Genomic DNA, 25,932 nt, shown 5'->3' with positions numbered 1-25,932 from the left:
GAAACATGCATCCCGTCCCTCAGGTGCTTGCCCATCCAGTGCCTCGACCCTGTGCCGAAAGAGCCATGTGCCATACCCCTCTGTCTTGCAACAGCCTTCACCCTGCCTCTACCTCTAAATCTAAATCATGCAGCTCTTTCCAACCTCGGTCCTGAGCCCATGTACATCTCCTGCAGCAGAATGTCCCCTGTCTCATCACATGGCATAATGCAAGTACTGTCTGCACTGTCTCAAGCCCCACTCCCGAAGTCCAACTACATCCCAGCCCCGCCCTTCATTCCCGCAGCATCCCTGCAGCATCCCCACCCCTCCTCCCCTCATCTGCGGCCTGTCCTTCCATTCTGCAGACTGTCCATCCTAAGCCTTCTTGTAGCGTCTCCACCCTGCGCGTCTACCGCCCGCACTGCGCCTCCCTCTGCAGCAGCCCTCCACCCTCCTCGAGTTCTGCCCCTCCCTTCTGCATCATCTCTTTTACCCTCAACGAAGCCTGCCCCTGTAGTGAAGATACAGCATCTACCTGCCCTCCGAGTGTAGCCACCCCTCCCCCCCGCCCTCACACGCGTGGTCCATTTTTCCTCCCACCTTCCTAGGAACACCTGCCTCCGCCTCGCTCATTCCGTCCGCCCTAGCAGCGTCCCTCCCTTTACACCACCTCACCCTGGCACTCCCACCGATCCACGACCGGGGCACGTGATCCCGCTGGAACGAACATGGCAGCCTTGGCGGAGCCCCTGGGTCTGGAGAGGGGTGAGCCCGTGCACGGTCGCGTCGCAGGGTGTGGGTGTACGTCGGGGAGGGGGAGAGGGGTGCGGCAGAGCGAATGGGTGAATGAATGGACGACGACATGTGCGGGAATTGCTCTTCTCACCACCCTTGTTCCTTGAGGTGCCTCTAACCAGGGCTTGGAGGTGATGAAAGATGCAAGGGACAGGTGTATGGATGGCGTCATTCACAGATCACACCATCTGTCCGTGGCAGGGCCTATGAGGGGGCACCGTCTGTGAGTAGTGTTTATCAGGTGTGCCCCTCAAACTGGAATGTTCCATTCTGTGGCTGGGGGGCAGAGGTGTAACGGAAGCAGCAACATTTCAGCATCTGGATAGTTACGTCTATCCTCTACAGGGCTGAGGCGCATTACTCACTGTATGTGGTAAATGTCTGTGTCCTAAAGGAAGGAGGTGCTGCATCCTTACAATATAGCGATGGGGAACTATGTTCCACAGGTAGGGGAGCTGTTGTGCTCCAATGTTACAACGCCTCTTTAGATAATCTTATTGACGGAGGGGAGGGATGCACAATGCAGGTGAGAGATTCTCCACAAAAGGAGACGTGGAACCCAGAATATAGTTGTGGGGTCTACACAGTGTTTTTAAGTGGAATGGAAAAGATATTGGAGGGGCGTGTCCAAAGAAGCACACGTAGCAACTGTTTACAAGAGCCTTGGTCTGCGTAGTTATGGGCCTGGCCTAAAACGTGAACTAGAACGATGTGCTTGACAAAGTCTGCGACCTGAACAGTATTTAGGAAACGCATCGGTGTTTTCTGCTGGTGCATCCGAAAATCAAACGCTACAACAAACATATCTTTTGTCATTGGTTTTTTCTTCAGTATCAGTATTTTTATTCAATATTCTTCTTCTCTTCACATCACTTTCCGTTATAATATCGCTCTCTGTGTTAGGTACTTTTCTCCAGCCATCTTTCTGAAGTTCCTTCATCCGCATGTCTCCTGCTTCACCTCCTTCCACTGCATCACTGTTGCATCATGCATGCATTTCCTTTCGTCCCCTCCCCTCCACTTCACCATCCCTTCTCTCAAATGCACTCTACATTTTTTTCCATTTGAGAATAACTATCTTTCCACATCTGGGTACCTCCTTCACACACTTTTCCATAAAATAGATATTACAATTAGTACATATGGGACGTTGCGTTTTAGGTGAGGGGAAAAAGATCCACATCCCTTACTCATCATATAATAAGCGTGTATTTTCTTCTTATTTTTCTGGCCCAGAGACAGGGGGAGAAACCCCTATCCCCCTAAAATGAAGTAGGATGAGTTTAGTGTGTCCGGGCAAGAGTCTGGATTTTTTATGGTTGATTATGATAAAATATCCAATTGATGCAAGTATATCAAGCGATACTGGTGAGAAGTTTGTGCTTTTATTTGTTTATCAGAAAAGAGCAAGGATGGCACAGCCAACACGTGTTTCGCCCTCTAACCGGCCATCAGGCCTAGGGCTTCTTCAGGGCTGAGCAGAGATAGAGTAGCCATAAGAGTTCATAGCACCCAGTCAAGTGGATCATATAGTTAGTATATGAGGGTGTGTTAGGTGGGAATAGAGGTGGAGGGGTGAGGAAGTAAACAAGTTGTTAAAGGAGACCAGTGAAAACGGAAGGAAGGAGGGAAGAGAACAGAGTTAGAATATGAGAGAAGGGCAAGGGTTGTTTCCGAAAAAGAAGGTGTAGTTGCAAGGAGAAGTATATGTGTGGGTTAATACAGGATAGATATTATGTGGGGGTCAACGTTAGTGATTGGGGTGGTCGAGCAAGGAGCGGTTAGGTTGTGCGGAAAGAGGGGGAATGTGATAACGGTATTTGGATCATTTAGATGGTGAGGGAGAGAGATAGAATAGAAAGTAAGAAAAGGGGTAGGTTGGCATTAGTGGAGGAACATTACATACATTTAGGACATTTGCATGATTATTTATGTTTAGTCAAATGCAAACAGAATGACAAGTGTGATAATGGAAGGTAAATAAATTACGAGGTTTTGGATAACAACAAGTAACGGTGGCGCGCGTATGCAAAAGGACATTCAGAGCAAATAGCGATTGACAATGTACATGTTTGTAAAGATTTCATAATAACAATAATTATGACAGCGTTTGTGTCCAGGACAGGAGTGGGATAGAGATCCGTTCGTAACATGCATGTTTGTAACACCATCAAGGTCACGAAGGCATTATTTCAATTTACAGATTCAAGCGGACATTCAAGATCACAAATGAGGAGAGAGCATGTCATACAAGAAGTCGGGTATTAATAGTTAATAGTTAAGGTACAATTCGTGATGGTAAAGCAATGACATGGTCGAGAGACGTCAAAAACAGGATATGTAAAATCAGATGTAAGATGGTAGAAACACAGTATATAATTACAGAATTATTTGGAGTTCAGCGTCAAGGCGGTCCGGTCAGGTATGAAGGGAAGAGAGAGAGGTTGACTTTAGTCACATTATTAGGAGGTGGCGTCAATAAAAGTGAGGCGGTGACAAGGGCGGGCCGCGGGTCGAATGTGTCCTTCGTTTAAGAACAAGGTGATTTGAAAGATGCAGTATCATGCAGGTATTAATCATTAATGATCTTGTGATATCTTTAGAAATAATCGAGACAGTAGTCATGGGCATTGTGGCAATATTGTGGAGTGTGGCTAGTTCAAGGTGTCAAGAGGTGCTCATACGCGCTAGACTCAGGTAAAAGTGTAGGAATCGTTCGTGAATGCCAACCGTAGCGTGATACTGGTGTTTCATTTAAAAGTGTGTCGAAATTGTGAAACGTACAGATGCGCTCGGCGTATTGGGTGAGCAAGGCCATGTGAGGTGCTCAAAAAGATCGAGGTTCCCTTACCGGGAGGTCAGGTAATGGGATATCAGAATGATTGTAAGGGTTTGTCAACCCGAAGATTCTAGAGGGAAATCAAAACAAAGCAGAACAATTGAAGTGCGGGTAAAAAGGCCGACGTCAATTGGGACAATACGGGGGTGGTCTGGTAGCTCTTACCTATTGTCTTGGCTAATGCCAGGTGCCGAAGGGTTTCTCAGATCGTGGCGCGATGTGAAGCCGGTAGGATTGTGCGCAGATAAGGTGATCGTGTGTAAAGACTTCCGGGTGAACTGGAAGTGACGGTGAACTAACGATTGGCGCCATATTGGAGCGGGGTGTTTGGAGAGGAGCAATTGGCCAATTAGCAAGTAGGACGAGAAGGGCGGTTGCCATTTTGGATTGGGGAGAGGAAATAGGTAAAAAAACATAACGAATGAACATTTGCATGAAAGCGCGTTGATGAAACAACAGCAGTATTACATCAATTATTTTGTAGATGTAGGCATTCCTGGATGTTCTGTATTATAAAGAGAGGTAAAAAAGGGATTTAAAGCTTGCAAACGAGTATTCGGTTTTACAAGGTAGCTTGGAGTTATTAGCTCTGAGATTTCCGATGCAATATCTGTCAGTGGGGAATTGCTGCGTATTCTCTGGTAGTAAAGACGGTGCACATCTTGTGGAGGGTTTTATTAGGAAAGGCACAGAGGTGAAGTCTTGGGGCTCAGAGGTGCAGATGGACCAATACGCGAGGGAAGGAGAAGCAGTTAGTCATCTCCTAACCAAACATGCATTTCCGCATCTTTATTGAGTCCCAAAGTTGTGGTTTTGTAGTTCAGGATGAGTTCACTCTCGCGTCTTCGTAGTTTCAGTTCACGATTTCCCCCTCGTTTGGTTTGGTGTATAATTTCCAATCCAAAGAATTGAAAGTCCTTTTTGTGGGGATGAGTGCCATCAAAATGTTCAGTGAGTGGGTGACCGGTAGAATGTTTGTGGATGTTGCGGTAGTGTTCCTGAATCCTGATCCGTAGTGGTCTGATTGTGCTGCCAATGTATGGAAGGTTGCAGGGGCAGATTATCACGTATATACAGAATTTGCTATTGCAATCAATCCATTCCTTTATGGTGAATTCCCTTCCTTGTGTTATAGGTATTCTTTTGGTTTTGCTGCAGCTTAGTTTGCAGATGCTGCAATTTTTGCATGTGTGGAATCCTGGCGGTCTGTCTAGGAACGTAGTGACTGTGTTGCGTTTGTCTTCAAATTCCGATTTACATGAATATGTGATAGATTCTTGACTAGGTTTAGTGGTGTTATGTCCTTCTTTCCATCTCCTTTTTTCTGGATCTCGTAGTCACCCCTATTGTTGGTGTCTGTTGGCGTCCAAATTGTTGGGAACCTCCCATGGTTGAAGTATTTGTGGTGTTTGATGTTTTGATACCTAGTCGATAACGTAGTACCTCCTCTAAAAAATTTACCTTGCATCTTGAGTTCTCTCCCTCTGGTACTGGCGCTGGTGAGTCAATATCAGAGCTGGTGGTTCCTCCAGACGGTTCTTCCACGGTCTCGGTGTTGGATGTATCCTGAGGTTTAGCGTCGTATTTCTTAGCGAAGGTATACACTCTTCCAAATTGGTAATCCAGATGGTCCCTTCTAAATTTGCGATTTTTTCTTTTAATGATATCTTCTTCAAATTCGTCTATTATTGAGTTAAGTATCTCGTAGTTCTTCTTTGTAAGATCTCCCCAGTTCGAATCTTCTATGACGTCGTCTTTAAAACAAAAGGCGAGGAAGTCATATCTAGACTCACACAACGAGGATATGACCACTCAATGCTGCAGAATACACTGACCTCAGTGGCCAAAGTGGAGAGGAAACAGATGCTCAGGAAAAACACTGAAGAAAAAGCAGAAAAAAAGGAAGATTCAGCACTACGCTTCATTACTGACTATAATATTGGCCATCATCAAATCAGACAAAGCCTCAAAAAACATTGGCATCTATTAAAACAAACACCTAACATTAGTCAAGACCTCAAAACATACCCGGAAATCACATTCAGACGTGCACCAAACCTAAAGGACATGCTCTGTAAATCGGAATTTGAAGACAAACGCAACACAGTCACTACGTTCCTAGACAGACCGCCAGGATTCCACACATGCAAAAATTGCAGCATCTGCAAACTAAGCTGCAGCAAAACCAAAAGAATACCTATAACACAAGGAAGGGAATTCACCATAAAGGAATGGATTGATTGCAATAGCAAATTCTGTATATACGTGATAATCTGCCCCTGCAACCTTCCATACATTGGCAGCACAATCAGACCACTACGGATCAGGATTCAGGAACACTACCGCAACATCCACAAACATTCTACCGGTCACCCACTCACTGAACATTTTGATGGCACTCATCCCCACAAAAAGGACTTTCAATTCTTTGGATTGGAAATTATACACCAAACCAAACGAGGGGGAAATCGTGAACTGAAACTACGAAGACGCGAGAGTGAACTCATCCTGAACTACAAAACCACAACTTTGGGACTCAATAAAGATGCGGAAATGCATGTTTGGTTAGGAGATGACTAACTGCTTCTCCTTCCCTCGCGTATTGGTCCATCTGCACCTCTGAGCCCCAAGACTTCACCTCTGTGCCTTTCCTAATAAAACCCTCCACAAGATGTGCACCGTCTTTACTACCAGAGAATACGCAGCAATTCCCCACTGACAGATATTGCATCGGAAATCTCAGAGCTAATAACTCCAAGCTACCTTGTAAAACCGAATACTCGTTTGCAAGCTTTAAATCCCTTTTTTACCTCTCTTTATAATACAGAACATCCAGGAATGCCTACATCTACAAAATAATTGATGTAATACTGCTGTTGTTTCATCAACGCGCTTTCATGCAAATGTTCATTCGTTATGTTTTTTTACCTATTTCCTCTCCCCAATCCAAAATGGCAACCGCCCTTCTCGTCCTACTTGCTAATTGGCCAATTGCTCCTCTCCAAACACCCCGCTCCAATATGGCGCCAATCGTTAGTTCACCGTCACTTCCAGTTCACCCGGAAGTCTTTACACACGATCACCTTATCTGCGCACAATCCTACCGGCTTCACATCGCGCCACGATCTGAGAAACCCTTCGGCACCTGGCATTAGCCAAGACAATAGGTAAGAGCTACCAGACCACCCCCGTATTGTCCCAATTGACGTCGGCCTTTTTACCCGCACTTCAATTGTTCTGCTTTGTTTTGATTTCCCTCTAGAATCTTCGGGTTGACAAACCCTTACAATCATTCTGATATCCCATTACCTGACCTCCCGGTAAGGGAACCTCGATCTTTTTGAGCACCTCACATGGCCTTGCTCACCCAATACGCCGAGCGCATCTGTACGTTTCACAATTTCGACACACTTTTAAATGAAACACCAGTATCACGCTACGGTTGGCATTCACGAACGATTCCTACACTTTTACCTGAGTCTAGCGCGTATGAGCACCTCTTGACACCTTGAACTAGCCACACTCCACAATATTGCCACAATGCCCATGACTACTGTCTCGATTATTTCTAAAGATATCACAAGATCATTAATGATTAATACCTGCATGATACTGCATCTTTCAAATCACCTTGTTCTTAAACGAAGGACACATTCGACCCGCGGCCCGCCCTTGTCACCGCCTCACTTTTATTGACGCCACCTCCTAATAATGTGACTAAAGTCAACCTCTCTCTCTTCCCTTCATACCTGACCGGACCGCCTTGACGCTGAACTCCAAATAATTCTGTAATTATATACTGTGTTTCTACCATCTTACATCTGATTTTACATATCCTGTTTTTGACGTCTCTCGACCATGTCATTGCTTTACCATCACGAATTGTACCTTAACTATTAACTATTAATACCCGACTTCTTGTATGACATGCTCTCTCCTCATTTGTGATCTTGAATGTCCGCTTGAATCTGTAAATTGAAATAATGCCTTCGTGACCTTGATGGTGTTACAAACATGCATGTTACGAACGGATCTCTATCCCACTCCTGTCCTGGACACAAACGCTGTCATAATTATTGTTATTATGAAATCTTTACAAACATGTACATTGTCAATCGCTATTTGCTCTGAATGTCCTTTTGCATACGCGCGCCACCGTTACTTGTTGTTATCCAAAACCTCGTAATTTATTTACCTTCCATTATCACACTTGTCATTCTGTTTGCATTTGACTAAACATAAATAATCATGCAAATGTCCTAAATGTATGTAATGTTCCTCCACTAATGCCAACCTACCCCTTTTCTTACTTTCTATTCTATCTCTCTCCCTCACCATCTAAATGATCCAAATACCGTTATCACATTCCCCCTCTTTCCGCACAACCTAACCGCTCCTTGCTCGACCACCCCAATCACTAACGTTGACCCCCACATAATATCTATCCTGTATTAACCCACACATATACTTCTCCTTGCAACTACACCTTCTTTTTCGGAAACAACCCTTGCCCTTCTCTCATATTCTAACTCTGTTCTCTTCCCTCCTTCCTTCCGTTTTCACTGGTCTCCTTTAACAACTTGTTTACTTCCTCACCCCTCCACCTCTATTCCCACCTAACACACCCTCATATACTAACTATATGATCCACTTGACTGGGTGCTATGAACTCTTATGGCTACTCTATCTCTGCTCAGCCCTGAAGAAGCCCTAGGCCTGATGGCCGGTTAGAGGGCGAAACACGTGTTGGCTGTGCCATCCTTGCTCTTTTCTGATAAACAAATAAAAGCACAAACTTCTCACCAGTATCGCTTGATATACTTGCATCAATTGGATATTTTATCATAATCAACCATAAAAAATCCAGACTCTTGCCCGGACACACTAAACTCATCCTACTTCATTTTAGGGGGATAGGGGTTTCTCCCCCTGTCTCTGGGCCAGAAAAATAAGAAGAAAATACACGCTTATTATATGATGAGTAAGGGATGTGGATCTTTTTCCCCTCACCTAAAACGCAACAAACCCTAAGGTCACATTCCCGAAAAATCAGCAAGCCAGAATCTAACAACGGACTTCATAAGGAAAGACAACTCCTCTGCAAATACTAAGAACTAAGAATCTAACTCTGACCTCATGGCTTTCTGCCAAGATCGAAGAGCACAACGATCAACAAGGGTCGAAGAAACCTTTTCCAGTGAACCAGTAACCAATAGAAGCACAAACTCTAAATCCAATCCAACATCTGCACGAAGTACTTTCCAGAACTTGGAACGTGCAGTCAAGAGAGAAACAAGCAAATGGTGGGAAGCAGAATCCCTCAAAAAATATCTTGAAGCAGATCGAATTCCACGGGGACTTAGAATACTTATCTTCCCCCCATCTGACTCCACTAACCCCCAATACATAAGCAAATGGGAAGAGAACCTCAAGGAATGCTCTAATAATATGATTAGACAATTAATCGATCATTCCCAAGAAGAATACAACCTTGCCAAAACTGAAGTGGACAATCTCAGCAAACACATAGAAGATTCGAACTGGGGAGATCTTACAAAGAAGAACTACGAGATACTTAACTCAATAATAGACGAATTTGAAGAAGATATCATTAAAAGAAAAAATCGCAAATTTAGAAGGGACCATCTGGATTACCAATTTGGAAGAGTGTATACCTTCGCTAAGAAATACGACGCTAAACCTCAGGATACATCCAACACCGAGACCGTGGAAGAACCGTCTGGAGGAACCACCAGCTCTGATATTGACTCACCAGCGCCAGTACCAGAGGGAGAGAACTCAAGATGCAAGGTAAATTTTTTAGAGGAGGTACTACGTTATCGACTAGGTATCAAAACATCAAACACCACAAATACTTCAACCATGGGAGGTTCCCAACAATTTGGACGCCAACAGACACCAACAATAGGGGTGACTACGAGATCCAGAAAAAAGGAGATGGAAAGAAGGACATAACACCACTAAACCTAGTCAAGAATCTATCACATATTCAACTATCTAACCAGGAAGCAAATATTCTGAATAAAGGACTATCTTTTTGCCCCACGGCCCCATGGAATCTTACCAAAACACAGATAGATCTGTTTAAATTCATTCGCAGATTGAAACTCAAGGTGTTCTTTGCAGATCAATATACGAGGCCTGAGCCCACCATAACAACTATCACGTCTGATCTATCAATTCAAGAACTAGAACATGTGGACCTACTGACCAATCTCAGTGAGGCAGACGACGATCGTGATACATTGACCAGAACGGCACTCGAACTTGGAATTGACACGAACCTCACAATTGACAGTAGACTCACTAAAAAGTCTACCTTCCTACCGCAATTACCCGCAGGTAATAGCATTGATGCTTTTCATCTAGCAGTCACACATGATCTGGAACATGAGTACACCAAATACCGAAAAAAATCTAAATACCTCCCAAAAAACATCACACAAGAGGAGAGGAAGGCCATTACAAACCTTAAAGAAAGAAAAGATCTAATCATCAAGGAGGCAGACAAAGGTGGAAACCCGGTTACACTACATATTGATGACTACATCCATGAAGCGAACCAACAACTTGCCGACAAATCCTGCTATGAACACCTCACCAAAGATCCAACAAAAGATATACTCACATCAATCAGCACTATGCTGGACAAATGGTACACATCAGGACTCATATCACAATCGGAAAAATCTTTCCTATATATTCCGTACCCTACTATGCCCACCCTATACCTCCTCCCTAAGATTCACAAGGGAATTCACCCCCCTCCAGGAAGACCTATCATAGCAGGTATAAATTCACCATGCTCTAGACTAGGTGAATATGTTGATAGGAAACTACAAGGACTGATGAAGGAAATACCATCCTTCATCCAGGATACAAAAGACATCCTGGATAAACTTCAAGACATCGCCTGGGAACCAGACTTCATATTGGTCTGCATAGACATCGTAAGCCTGTACACATCTATCCAACATAAAGACGGACTGAATGCAGTACAATCCTCACTATGGACACAATCGGCAAACCTACTTGAAAGTAACAAAATGACCCTGGAAATGCTGAACTTCTGCCTAAATAACAATGTCTTTAGCTTCAATGGAAAGATATACCGGCAAACACGCGGTACGGCCATGGGAGCCAAATTTGCGCCGCCGTACGCCTGTATCCTAATGAGTCACGTGGAGAAATTCTGGCTATGGGACCCAGAATTTTCAGAATTCACACCCCACATCATAATGTGGCGACGGTACATAGATGACATCCTATGCATCTGGCAAGGAGATGAAACATCGCTCAACAGGTTCCTGAAACTACTAGACAAAAACCCCTGGGGAATTAAAACAACTCATACCTTCTCTAAAAAAGAGATCAACTTTCTTGATGTTACACTCTATGTCAAAAATAATACCCTACAAAGCAAACTATATCGGAAGGAAACAGCGGCCAATTCCATTCTACGCGCTGACAGCTTCCACCCACGACATAACATAAGGAACATTCCTAAAGGTGAACTGCTGAGAACACGCAGAAATTGCAGTGAGGACGACGTCTTTAAAACAAAAGGCGAGGAAGTCATATCTAGACTCACACAACGAGGATATGACCACTCAATGCTGCAGAATACACTGACCTCAGTGGCCAAAGTGGAGAGGAAACAGATGCTCAGGAAAAACACTGAAGAAAAAGCAGAAAAAAAGGAAGATTCAGCACTACGCTTCATTACTGACTATAATATTGGCCATCATCAAATCAGACAAAGCCTCAAAAAACATTGGCATCTATTAAAACAAACACCTAACATTAGTCAAGACCTCAAAACATACCCGGAAATCACATTCAGACGTGCACCAAACCTAAAGGACATGCTCTGTAAATCGGAATTTGAAGACAAACGCAACACAGTCACTACGTTCCTAGACAGACCGCCAGGATTCCACACATGCAAAAATTGCAGCATCTGCAAACTAAGCTGCAGCAAAACCAAAAGAATACCTATAACACAAGGAAGGGAATTCACCATAAAGGAATGGATTGATTGCAATAGCAAATTCTGTATATACGTGATAATCTGCCCCTGCAACCTTCCATACATTGGCAGCACAATCAGACCACTACGGATCAGGATTCAGGAACACTACCGCAACATCCACAAACATTCTACCGGTCACCCACTCACTGAACATTTTGATGGCACTCATCCCCACAAAAAGGACTTTCAATTCTTTGGATTGGAAATTATACACCAAACCAAACGAGGGGGAAATCGTGAACTGAAACTACGAAGACGCGAGAGTGAACTCATCCTGAACTACAAAACCACAACTTTGGGACTCAATAAAGATGCGGAAATGCATGTTTGGTTAGGAGATGACTAACTGCTTCTCCTTCCCTCGCGTATTGGTCCATCTGCACCTCTGAGCCCCAAGACTTCACCTCTGTGCCTTTCCTAATAAAACCCTCCACAAGATGTGCACCGTCTTTACTACCAGAGAATACGCAGCAATTCCCCACTGACAGATATTGCATCGGAAATCTCAGAGCTAATAACTCCAAGCTACCTTGTAAAACCGAATACTCGTTTGCAAGCTTTAAATCCCTTTTTTACCTCTCTTTATAATACAGAACATCCAGGAATGCCTACATCTACAAAATAATTGATGTAATACTGCTGTTGTTTCATCAACGCGCTTTCATGCAAATGTTCATTCGTTATGTTTTTTTACCTATTTCCTCTCCCCAATCCAAAATGGCAACCGCCCTTCTCGTCCTACTTGCTAATTGGCCAATTGCTCCTCTCCAAACACCCCGCTCCAATATGGCGCCAATCGTTAGTTCACCGTCACTTCCAGTTCACCCGGAAGTCTTTACACACGATCACCTTATCTGCGCACAATCCTACCGGCTTCACATCGCGCCACGATCTGAGAAACCCTTCGGCACCTGGCATTAGCCAAGACAATAGGTAAGAGCTACCAGACCACCCCCGTATTGTCCCAATTGACGTCGGCCTTTTTACCCGCACTTCAATTGTTCTGCTTTGTTTTGATTTCCCTCTAGAATCTTCGGGTTGACAAACCCTTACAATCATTCTGATATCCCATTACCTGACCTCCCGGTAAGGGAACCTCGATCTTTTTGAGCACCTCACATGGCCTTGCTCACCCAATACGCCGAGCGCATCTGTACGTTTCACAATTTCGACACACTTTTAAATGAAACACCAGTATCACGCTACGGTTGGCATTCACGAACGATTCCTACACTTTTACCTGAGTCTAGCGCGTATGAGCACCTCTTGACACCTTGAACTAGCCACACTCCACAATATTGCCACAATGCCCATGACTACTGTCTCGATTATTTCTAAAGATATCACAAGATCATTAATGATTAATACCTGCATGATACTGCATCTTTCAAATCACCTTGTTCTTAAACGAAGGACACATTCGACCCGCGGCCCGCCCTTGTCACCGCCTCACTTTTATTGACGCCACCTCCTAATAATGTGACTAAAGTCAACCTCTCTCTCTTCCCTTCATACCTGACCGGACCGCCTTGACGCTGAACTCCAAATAATTCTGTAATTATATACTGTGTTTCTACCATCTTACATCTGATTTTACATATCCTGTTTTTGACGTCTCTCGACCATGTCATTGCTTTACCATCACGAATTGTACCTTAACTATTAACTATTAATACCCGACTTCTTGTATGACATGCTCTCTCCTCATTTGTGATCTTGAATGTCCGCTTGAATCTGTAAATTGAAATAATGCCTTCGTGACCTTGATGGTGTTACAAACATGCATGTTACGAACGGATCTCTATCCCACTCCTGTCCTGGACACAAACGCTGTCATAATTATTGTTATTATGAAATCTTTACAAACATGTACATTGTCAATCGCTATTTGCTCTGAATGTCCTTTTGCATACGCGCGCCACCGTTACTTGTTGTTATCCAAAACCTCGTAATTTATTTACCTTCCATTATCACACTTGTCATTCTGTTTGCATTTGACTAAACATAAATAATCATGCAAATGTCCTAAATGTATGTAATGTTCCTCCACTAATGCCAACCTACCCCTTTTCTTACTTTCTATTCTATCTCTCTCCCTCACCATCTAAATGATCCAAATACCGTTATCACATTCCCCCTCTTTCCGCACAACCTAACCGCTCCTTGCTCGACCACCCCAATCACTAACGTTGACCCCCACATAATATCTATCCTGTATTAACCCACACATATACTTCTCCTTGCAACTACACCTTCTTTTTCGGAAACAACCCTTGCCCTTCTCTCATATTCTAACTCTGTTCTCTTCCCTCCTTCCTTCCGTTTTCACTGGTCTCCTTTAACAACTTGTTTACTTCCTCACCCCTCCACCTCTATTCCCACCTAACACACCCTCATATACTAACTATATGATCCACTTGACTGGGTGCTATGAACTCTTATGGCTACTCTATCTCTGCTCAGCCCTGAAGAAGCCCTAGGCCTGATGGCCGGTTAGAGGGCGAAACACGTGTTGGCTGTGCCATCCTTGCTCTTTTCTGATAAACAAATAAAAGCACAAACTTCTCACCAGTATCGCTTGATATACTTGCATCAATTGGATATTTTATCATAATCAACCATAAAAAATCCAGACTCTTGCCCGGACACACTAAACTCATCCTAGTACATATGGGACCACTGCTCTGTGCACTCTGCAGAGATGCCAAGCAATGGATGAGCATGTAGTTAGACCACATTTTTTAAAGAGACTGCGAAAAACGTGCACTTCTTCGGCTTCATCTTCAGAGCTCTCAATCATGTCTTGTCATCGGCACTCATCCACACCCAGACACCTGTGTGGTCGGTATATTCTGACTCATGCATAAACCCCTATTGGTCGAAATGATGAGTTAGTAGGTGTTTAACATATCCGCTAATTATCGGACCTCAACTGTTTCTTAAATTTCAGCAGCTCAAACCTGCCGAAATTGAATAGTTGAATATCATATGGTATTTACCGTACCATGCAGATTTTGCGTTAAACACAAACATCTGCATGTTATTCCCCACGAATCATAATAGGTGTTATTTATTGCAACCAATAAGTAATGTTCCCCATGATATAGTTGTTTATCACATGCGATAAATGATTGAGTGAGTGATATATTTATAAAAGCGCGCGATTGCAGAGGCGTCTTGGCGCTAGGAGTGACTTGTTGCCGTTGCTCAGGCTCAACCGAGGTTGATTGCGGGGGAAAAAGCCAGGTCTTCACCAATTTTCTAAAGAGAAGCCTGTTAGACTGTAGCCTAGTAGTGGTTGGTAGCTTGTTCCACAATTTGGCTGCTCGGTGAGAGAGGCTTTTGCCTCCCCATCTGGCTTTTTGACTTTTGGGAGCCTGTACTAGTCCTGTGTTGGTTGATCAAAGATTACGCCGCGGGGAGTACCAGGAGAATAGTTTCTGAATGTCTGTGGCTCCCCTACCGTACAGCACCTTATGCACAAGACAGAGAGCTTTGAATTCTACTCACTGTTGGATTGGGAGCCAATAAAGCTGCCTGATGCTAGCGGAAGTGGAGTGATATTTGGGATTATCAAGTAGAACTTGCGCTTCCGCATTCTGCAAGGACTGTAGTTTGGCAGTCTGGCCTTTGTCAAGTCCCAAGGATAATGCATTACCATACTCTATTTTCGAAAGGACATTAACTCCTATTACCGTTTTCCTGAGGCTCAGTGGAATAAATGGCAAGATTTTCTGCAGAATTTTCAATGTAAAGAAGCAGAAGGAGGTTAGATGGTTGGTCTGTTTTGCAAAACTTACTTTGTTGTCAAATATTATTCCAAGATTTCTTGCCTTGGTGGATGAAACGGAGCAGTTACCTTCCTCAGATGGCCACCACAATTGGCTCCATACAGATGGACCCTGCCCAAACTCCATAACCTCAGTTTTCTCAGTATTAAGCTTGAGAAAGTTCAAATTCATCCAGGACATAACGGAATTTAGACAATTATGAAAGCCGACGGCTGTGGTGTCCCCCCTCTTCATGACAAATACAACTATCTGGGTATCGTCCGCGTATGAGATCACCGTAAGACCGTGATCTTTGATTATTTTAGCCAAGGGGGAGACATATATATTGAAAAACGTTGGTGATAAAGCTGAGCCCTGTGGTACTCCACAAGGGAGACAGAATTTTTCTGATTTGAGATTATCCCAATAAATCATCTGCTCCCTGGATGCCATGAAAGATGAGAGTAGGGTTAAGGCTGTCTCTTTGATACCTATTGCCTTCAGCCGCTGCATCAGTACTGCATGGTTAATGGTATCAAATGCTGCTGATAGGTCAAGCAGGATAAGGGCTGCTCTTCACCCCCCCTCTCCCCCCCCCCCCATCCAGCTGTCTCCGGATCTCCTCTGCGGCCATTATCAGGGCTGACTGCGTGCAATGGCGAGATCTGAAGCCATGTTGGGTGGAATCTAAGAGATTGTTGCAATCTAAGTAGTCTGTGAGTTCCATTTTAATTGATTTTGCTAGGATTTTAGATGGTATTAGTAGACATGATATTGGACTATAGTGTTTCACCTCAGTGGGATCCAATGCGGGTTTCTTCAGGATAGGCCTAATACATGCCTTTTTCCATGACTGCGGGAAAGTCCCAGAACTGATAACCTCGTTTGAGAGAGGGGTCAAATGTGCACAGATTTTTTCAGCGACCAGATGCAAAATGGCCGGAGGACATGGGTAGTAGGGGAACCTAACTTGGTCAATAATAACAGATCATTAACTTTCTCTTTTCTTAGAGTAGAGAACCTAGACAAGCTACTGCGGGTTGGATTTGCCTCTGTAATATTTTAATTGTTTTCAATGGAATTGGCTAACGTCTTAACCCCTTCGATGCGCGTGACGGAGTGGTTCCGTCACGCGCGTCGGTCGCGCTGTGCGGGTGACGGAACCACTCCGTCACGGCCCCGCTCGCGCAAGAACCCTTTAGCACAGCGCGGTAATCCACGCCGCGCTGAAGGGGTTAATTAGCTCATTATAAACTGTCTGTACTTTGGTTTGAAAGAAGGTAGCAATCTTTTCACAAAAATTTTGATCAAGTGTAAATAGGTTATCCTGCTGCTGTTTAGATAGAACTGTAACTGTTTTAAAAAGCTCCTTAGAGGAGTTTTTGGCCGCGTCTGTTTTTATTGTAAAAAATACAGTCTTAGCTTTTTTGATAGCTTCCTTGTATTCCTCCAGGACTAGATTATAGGCCACTTTGCGTTCCTTACTATAATATGTCCTCCATAACCGTTCAAAACACCTACATTTGGATTTGATAATTCTGAGATCTGCATTATACCAGGGTGCAGACGCATGGCTTCTTCGAATTTACTTAGTTATTACCGGAGCTAGCTGGTCTACTGATGACCTAATCCAGTCATCAAATTTGCTAGCTGCCCTATTGATGTCAAAGACATCCTTGTCCTTGATAAATAACACCTAAACTAGTATTCAGGGCACTAGAGGTGACTCAGTGTGCAGTGTGCTGTATTCAAAACTCATATATATCACATTAAGAACAAAACTCCAGAAGCCCATCTGAAAAAGGAAATACTCCTGGGAACTAGGCACACATATACATAGCACATGAAGTAAATCATGAAATGCTACAGGGATTGTTTCACTAACTTGGATTGCCATATAGGTTTTTGAACACCCTTTAGAGAAAGAAGTCAGTGTTTTTGCTTGTAATTGTAAGGAATATATGTAGAGCCCTGGCGAAAATCCTTTCAATGTTTGTTTTTAATTACTGCTGGTGCTGAGTACTGGCAGGACCCACCCAACATAAAGCCATATGTCTACAACACATAACAAACATGGCATTGTCAGGTTTCTATTGGTTTGTACCAAGCTCTTAGGAATACAGCAACTATGCTAAGCTGCTTTCTTACACCTTTGTAAACAATTTCAGATTCCTTCAGAACACTTGTGACATAACAAAGTACACACACGCTACACAGTTCAGAGGTATCATATTATTGAACCTTACCAAGCTTACTACAATTCCCAATGCTCCACAAAACAATATAACTGTCCTATGAAGTAGGAGATATATGTTAGTGAGATTTTAGAAAAGGAATTAGATGGTTTTTATTGTGACATTAATGATGAAATAAAAATGCTTTGTATTTTTATAATTTAATGAGTCTGTTGATGATTTGTGTGTTTATATAGGTTGGTATTTGAATAGAGTGGGGGTTAAATTAGTTACATTCCAACCTAGCAGGGGGGTTGGTGGTATTATATGTACTGGCGTCCAAGGGATTGTTTGTTTTAACTTGTTTAAAATATGTTGGCACATAAAATATTACTCATGGCTTAAGAATGTCTCCTGGGATTCCGACTCTTGCACTCCTGGATGGGGATGGATCCTACATAACATTTTAACTGGTGGCTTAACAGAGATTTGAGACTCAATTGCTATAGGGTGGCATGTTTTACTGATGGCTTAACAATCGCTGCAGAGATCGGGTTCTATGTAACATTTCTACTGGTGGCTTGACAATGCCTCCAGTGATTTGGGTCTCCAGTGTGCCTGGGAGGTCTCCACTTAGGGCCGCCCACCAGATTACAAGGATGTCTTGTGTCTGATGGGCTTTTGTGGACCTTGTCATGTAAATGGGCACTGCAATGGGAAAGCCAAAAACAGTTCCTACACCCAAGGGGGCACATGTTGTGCCCCCCCCCTGCATGTAACCCATGGCGCAGAGGCACAAGGGGGCCCTGTAGGGCCCTCTTTGTTCCATTTCCACCACGGTTTTCATGGAGGAGGAACCGCCTGGAACCCGTGGCATCCTGCCAAGCATATTGCAGCCTTCTGACTGCCACAACACCACCAGGGAACGTCAGTTACCGGGCGACTGCGGTGGGGCCATAGCGTTCCAACCACCTTAATTGTAATAGGTCGGTCAGGAGACTGACACCATCTCGTCCCCACGAGTCTGGCATTCCATGAACCGCCAGACTCATAATTCAGCCCTTAGTGTTTTACTGTTACTTAAAGGGTTGGGTCCTTATTTCTCCTGGGTGGACTCTATACGTATTTTTATTAGTGACTTAACAATACCTCCGAGAGTTTTGGGCCTCCATTGTTCCTGGGCAGTCACCACATATTACATCACCAGAGGCGTAACACTATTCCATTGCGCTTGGGTGGACTTGCCAGTGGGTTAAGACTGTCACTAAGGGTTTGGGCTCCTTTCGGCTCTGGGTGGACCCTGCATGTAGTCTTTCACATGGCTTAATAGGGCCTCCAGTGGTTTGGCTTCTTTCATGCTTGGGTGAAACCCCACCAAACCCCCTGTCGTAGGAGCTCTTCCAGACACGCTAGCTTTGAGCCCCCACCAACAGAGGATAAGGATCATGAAAAGCCACCTTGAATCCAGATTATCACTAAATACTTTAATGTTCCTAAAACCTGGATAGAGCGGGTTACAAATCATACAGGTATGTATAGGTTGGGAATCTACCCCTCACGCTCCTGTTGCATTTGGCCTCATGCCGGTGTACACATTCTGGAGCACACTACTCGGGCTTCATACATGACACCAAACTGAACACTAATAGATGACACAAAAAACTAACACCTTTCCCCACTCCATGCCCAGGAAGAAAGTGTAACTAGCAGCTCGGCTATTTAAGGATCATACTGGGACTTCACTTCAATAAGAAGTAGGAAAGTGCTATAGAAATGCTAGAATAAACATTAATGCAATACTAAACAACAGGCCTTTTAGCAGAATAGCTCAGCTGTGCTTGTCTGGGAATTGACACTGCATAGTCCTACACATAAAAGTTAAATATCGACAGCATGAAAGCACCATTGTTCGAATAAAGGGTGGCACTGTGCCGTAAATTGAAAAGCTTTTAACGCAGGTATGATTTTCTTCAGTTTTACTGTACCTCACTGCAGCCGTGACCACATCCCAAGCTGGCCAGAGCAACTGTCATATCATCATAGAATCACGCACAACAATAGCAAGAATCATCCCACAGATACATGAGATTCCATACCTAGGATACAGGGCAAACCAATGCATAAAGCAATTTATAACACATCCCCTTTCCTCCTAAAGACACCAAAGACCACGGCAATACAAAAAGGAGAAATGAAAAAAAAACATATTTAACAACTCACATAAATCAAACAATAGATTGTACATAATCCTTTAAAAAGGTGGGTTGCTTGCACACCCTAGAACATCTCTTCCCACCAGCAGACTCTTGAACACCCGAAAGTCCACCTGGAAAACTCATACTGGCAGAGGGACAATAATCCCTACCCATCCAGCTCTCACCTTCACAACCTTGGGTGTCAGGAAACAGGACTGGTCTTAACACACTCACCATCACTTCACTGGTGTAACGAAACTCGAGGGGGCCTCCCTGCAAGGCACGTGGAGGGGCCCCCTCCGGGCTCAATCAGGAGCTCTGCAGCCAGAGTGCTGTGCTGAGGGGGCCCCATGGAGCTTGGGAGCCCCCCCTCACCGCGGGGGCTGCGGTGGCCTGTGTTACGTCCCTGCATCACTCAGTAACATAAAACCACTACTTTTGTAATGGTCCTCACATCTACACTCACCCCCCTCCTGCTACAATGCCCCTCTTCGGCGATTCCACCTCTCAACATTCTCAAGCAACACATTGAAGTCATACACATGTTTGATTTTATAGGGACCTCTGAATTTACACAACCCTTTCCCAAACCAGCCCGACCTGACCTTGACCCAATCAACCCCCTTCAAATTATGGCTCACACACTCGGTAATATGCACACTACCTCCCCTGCCAAGTTTATTACGTCTAACCTCCTCTTTCAACCATGCTGCAACCATCTTAGAACCAGGAAACCTCTCCCTCATTATCTCAAAATAAGACATTGAGGTAGCTTCTTGGACAGTATTGCAATATGCCCAAAGTATTTCTTGAACTTGTTTCTCTACACACTCTCCACTCTCAGCAGCCATTTGGATAACACCCTTCACCATCCTATTGGCCCTTACCACAATGCCATTTCCCTGAGGATTATAAAAGGAGGTAAGGTGTTGTGAAATCCCACATTCTCTTAAAAACCTCACCATCTCATCTGAGACATCTCATCCACCTAGACACTTCCTCAGGTTCTATAATACCCTGGTCTAACATCTCTTGAAGGAGTTTTTGACTTCATCATGTGCCACTACTGGGACTTTCCTGACTGTATGTTGTATGGGAATTCCCCCATCTCTCAACTCGGTCTTGTGGGCATGCCCCTTTAATTCTCCCAATGCATCGCTGAAAATTTGCTCCACACTCTTCAAGATATTATCAATGGGCTCATCATCCACCACCATGATCTGTAAGGGAGCCCTCAGGTTTATAATGATGTGCAGATCGTATTGGTGTATCCAACCCAAAATAGTTGAACCTTCATCTGCCTCGTACACTTTCCCTTGAATTCTCCTATCCTTGAATTTGATATTGTCATACACATATCCTAAAATATCAATTGATTCACCCTGGGAGCCCCCAGGGGAAATGTCTTTAGGACACAACTCTCTGTTATGCCACTCACCATCAAACAAACTCCGAGGAATAATGGTGTACATCGACCCTAAATCCATCATTAGTTGTATATTACGCCCATCTATCTCAAACACGGCTTTAGGTCGATTTATCCTCTTGTCGTTACAATCACTATTCTCTTACACACACAAAATCCTATCATATTCTTGAGCACACTTTGGAATCTCTGGCAATACAGTACAAACCTTCCCTTGACCCATTGAGCTACACATTTGAGCAAAATGCCCTACACGTCCACATTTCCGACTTCTTTGATGTTAGCCCAACAATATTTTGCCTCACTAGAGTGTCTTGAGCTTCCACACTTAGTGCACATTTTATTACTTTGCTTTGTTTGACTACTACTTTGAGTATTATTTTTCCAATAAAAAATTTGGGATCTTACAGCTAAAACAGATGTCCCTTCAGAGATCAACGTTGCTCCAACCTCCGATGTTCCATGATTTCCTGCAATGTTATTTTTCTTTTCCATTTCTTTCATGTAAAAAGTAGATTGTTCCACCACCTTAACAATATCAATAGCATCCTTTAGGGACGGATTTTTTGCTGCCCACAATCTTTCATGTATTTTCTTGCTAAAACACTGGACTATTAGTTGATCCCTAACCAACTCATCTGTCATGGTACCAAATTTACACTTGGTTAATAGCTCTCTGAGTCTAGCTACAAACTCTTCAATGGACTCTTCTTTGGTTTGATGTTGTGTGTAAAACTTAGACCTGGTCACGACTAGATTTTCTTCCTTTTCAAATCTAATTTCTAATCGTCGTTTGGCTTCTTCATATTCATTACGTATGGACTGACCGTTGACACCTATAGCTTGTGGCAAATATTTGAGAATACGCTGCCCTTACTCCCCCAAAGTACTTAACAGTAAGGCTTTTTTTGCGTGCTGCAGAAAAATCAAGATCATCAAGAGCCACCAAGTAGTTTTCAAACATTGGCAACCAATCTTCCCAAGGAATAGGAGGCTCACCTTGCTATGGCACAGTGGTGTTATAATTGCCAACGGAGACATTGCCATTATAGTAAATGAATGTAGGCTATATAGTGCAGGAAACACACTTGTTGTGTGCGAGTGTCGAATATAATTTGTATAACCTGAAACAAGAAATCCAAAAGAAACATGAGGATAAGTATTATGCCAAGTTGAAAGTGTGTGTGTCACTGTTTAATTTTCGTTGTAGTACACGCTTTCCATTGCAGGGGTGTGCGTGTCACCATGAAAACGTGCTCTTATATCTCTGAAACTCAAATGTTATAGCCAAAAGGTGTACGTGTCAACGTACAAGAACACGCTAGTAAATATGCTCTTACGTGTGTACCGTAATCTCACCGTGCTGTAGGATGCACTGTAGCTGAAGGGCAATCTGGAAGTTGTACCCTTTACACCCAAAAAGATGTGCGCATCACCGTTACCATGAGCTCTGAAGCCACAGATTACACGAGAGCAAGAAAGATGGCCACTACGTTGTGCATCCTTGCGTGAAGTACGCCGAATGACTAGAGCGGGTGAATGCTCCTTCCTTTAGATGGGCATCAGAGAGTACACACACCATGCACCCAGAAGCCAGAAAGATGGCCGCCATGTTGCGCGTGCTTGCGTGAAGTACGCCGAACAGCTAGAGCGGCTGAATGCTCCTTCCTTAATATGGCTAGCTGGGGGTACACACGCCGTGTGCGTGATGTCAAGAGCCAGAAAGATGCTCGCTTTAAGCTTATCGCGCTGACTTAAATGATATCAAAAGTACTTGCCGCTTTTAGACCGCAGTAATGACTTTACCCGTGACACCTGTGCACACTAGTGTCACTTCCAGGGTGAACTTCCTATCCAACACAACCTTTATGTGGATTCGCTGTGGTCACACAACTGCTCACTGCTCCTGTCACTCTCTCCGCCACAGGAACTCGCCTGACCAGCTCGTCGCCAAAATTGACGCAAATGGCAAAGAAACCTCTTAACGCAGGTATGATTTTCTTCAGTTTACTGTAGCTCATAGCAGTCGTGACCATATCCCAAACTGGCCAGAGAAACTGTCATATCATAGATTAATGCAAAACAATGGCAAGAATCCCACAGGCACATGAGATTCCATACCTAGGCTACAGAGCAAACCAATGCATAAAGCAATGTATAACACACTGTTTCTACCACTGAAAAAAACAGCTGACATGTTTATTTCCCCCTACGCTGCAGCAACACATCAGAAGTACAGGGGGATCTGTTTCTCACTGGGTGCTGGGCATCTTATAAATGCACTGAGTGGGGTGCCCGGCCATGCGCTTCAGGGGCTTTTCATGAAAGCAGCAGGTGGGTTGCCTCCTCCCAGGCTGCAAGGGCTCCAGGGGGAAGTAGGATACCTCCAGGCTACAGGGACATCTCATGAATACACTTGGCAGGGAAGCCTGCACATAACTGCAGGGATTTGGGCTGTTTACCCCGTAGCCTGCACAAGGGTAACTCAGTAATAAAGGGGCCAATTTTGTCTCCACCCAAGTTGCAAACATGAGTTGAGCTGTTTTCCAAAGGCTCCCAGAGCATCTCATGAGTTGCACGGGTGGAGTTTTTTCCAGGCTTCAAGGACGTTTTGGTTGAGAGAGTGTTGTGGTTGCAGCTTGAAAGAGTGTCCCATAGCAGGGCAATCCATGATCATCTTTTAGGGGTTGCCCCTTGCAACACCTGGCCAAAACAGAAGGTAAACAGTGTTGTAATGTGCACCCTTTACTTTCTGCAGCTTCGATTGTGACCTGAGGCTTTAAACTCTTTGTTCTGTATACAATGTATACTCTCCTAAATAACATTAAAAAAATGAAATAACATATATACTTTTAAACAAGATGTTGCTCAATGTTATTGTTGTGAACACATGGAAAGTGATGTGTTCGAACAAAAAACCCACTTTTGTTCTTAGAATGAGAGATTGACAATGCTAAGGAATAGTATAAGTCAATAACACAGTTCACATTCAGTATATGGTCTGCATCAAGAAATACAGCTGTACAAAATCACTATTGTTTTAAAAAAATCTTTTTGTTTTTCTTCTTGTAATTTAGCAGTCCATTTTATGCTTTCGTAATTCACTATTAAATCATGACAGTGTTATAAATAATTTGCCTTCTTACTGTTGTCTTTGTGGTACTGCATTTTCCTCCTCCAACAAAAACATAATATGACACACAAATAATAGTGAAATGTGTAATGTTCCTATCCTGTCAGCACCCTATTTAAAATGTAGGTGGTGCACAAGATGAATATTTAACTATGTATGTAACTGTTGTGTTATTCTATAATTGTGTGTTTAAGCGCCTCTTAACTTCAGCAATGTTAGTTACTGTGGTGCAATCAGTATTAATATCATGTAACATCAGTTCCTGGGAGGATGCAGAGACACATATCAATGATCTCACTTCCTATGATGCCCTTGTGTCAATGGGTGGTTATGTGACGCCTCTTCGCTACCCCTGGTATTTTGGTGCATTATCACCCATGGGGAATCCTCTCCAGAGTATAGACATGGGGTGTATGATACAGGCAGGTGGAATTGTGACATTCATGTTTTTACGACTCTGTACACACACTGTTGAAGATCTATTGACTGTTCTTCGTAGACCATTGGAAACTCTGACTAAATAATACATGAGGACATATTACAAAGCTTACTTTGCTTTTCTCAGTCACCCACAGAGGGTTTTTTGAGTTTGAATGTTAAACATAATCATTAGAATCCAGTCTGGTGACACACAAATTACAAGTTTATTCGCATAGGGCTTGTAGATCTTTACAGTTGCTGCACTCCTCCCCCTTTCATATCTGCATCTCTGCTACTCCCCCTGCTGCCATTACCCTCTATATCAACCTCAACCCATTAAATTCACCCTACCCACTTTAACCAACTGTGACCCCTTCTCTGATTTTTTCACCTACTCCACTTGTTCTACAACTCAATCTCGTAACTGCCTGTGCACATGTGAAAAAGAAGCATTCCAGATTGTAAGCAATCCTGGAAAGTGCACCAAGACTGGGGATAAAAGATTAGTTGATACGCAGCTAGTATTTTACGGAATGTATACTGCGAATGAGGGTCATTCCATATCTGTGCCTGGGTAGTGTCTTGGTTACAAACGACAGGGGCAGCCCTAAGACCTGAACCTGGGGCAAAATAACGCTGAAATCCAAACAGGGGATCAAGAAAAACACTTAAAAACAAAGCAAAAAAAAAGATACCCATGTACAGACTGTTTAAATTATATAGAAAATGTATTGCCAGAAGAACATAATCATAAACAATTATAAGACCATAATGGCACTCATCGAATTACACAAACAATATCGGAAATACAAATAATACAATGTGTAATCAAACACGGGTAGTGTCTTGGGCACAGCTTCTTGATGAACTCATGGCACCTAGAATTGGTTATCATATAGCACAAACCTAACTTGGGATCAGAGGACCACTGCATATCGGGGATTGGGAAGGTGACTTGGAATTGTGTACATCAAGTGTTTTTTTTTATTTACATGTATTGACATTACGTAGGCACATTAAATTTAACATACAATAGTTGGAGGGAGATATATTTTTGGTCAGAAACACACAATGGGGCAGTTTACAAAGGCACTTTGGACCATAAGCATACGTTAATGGCTGAAAATGCCTTCATTCGCGGTTGC

General features: G+C 43.5%; 1 protein-coding gene across 2 annotated transcripts in view; it reads left to right on the top strand.

Annotated features, from left to right (window-relative positions):
* Positions 1-376: 376 nt before the first annotated feature.
* Positions 377-25,932, top strand: part of LIN7B (lin-7 cell polarity scaffold B) — a 71,095-nt gene continuing 45,539 nt past the window's right edge. Inside the window, exons 1-2 of one of the 2 annotated variants that reach the window (XM_085616265.1) lie at positions 377-747; positions 23,162-23,224. In XM_085616265.1, coding sequence (XP_085472391.1) covers positions 711-747; positions 23,162-23,224 — 100 coding nt within the window. In that variant the 5' untranslated portion in view covers positions 377-710. The remainder of the gene's footprint in view (positions 748-23,161; positions 23,225-25,932) is intronic. The other variant, XM_085616266.1, reaches the window with a different exon arrangement.

Source organism: Triturus cristatus, chromosome 7 (genome assembly GCF_964204655.1).
Source record: "Triturus cristatus chromosome 7, aTriCri1.1, whole genome shotgun sequence".
Lineage (NCBI taxonomy): Eukaryota > Metazoa > Chordata > Amphibia > Caudata > Salamandridae > Triturus > Triturus cristatus.
The sequence above is the reverse complement of the archived record's forward strand: the minus strand, read 5'-3'. Positions and strand labels throughout refer to the sequence as shown.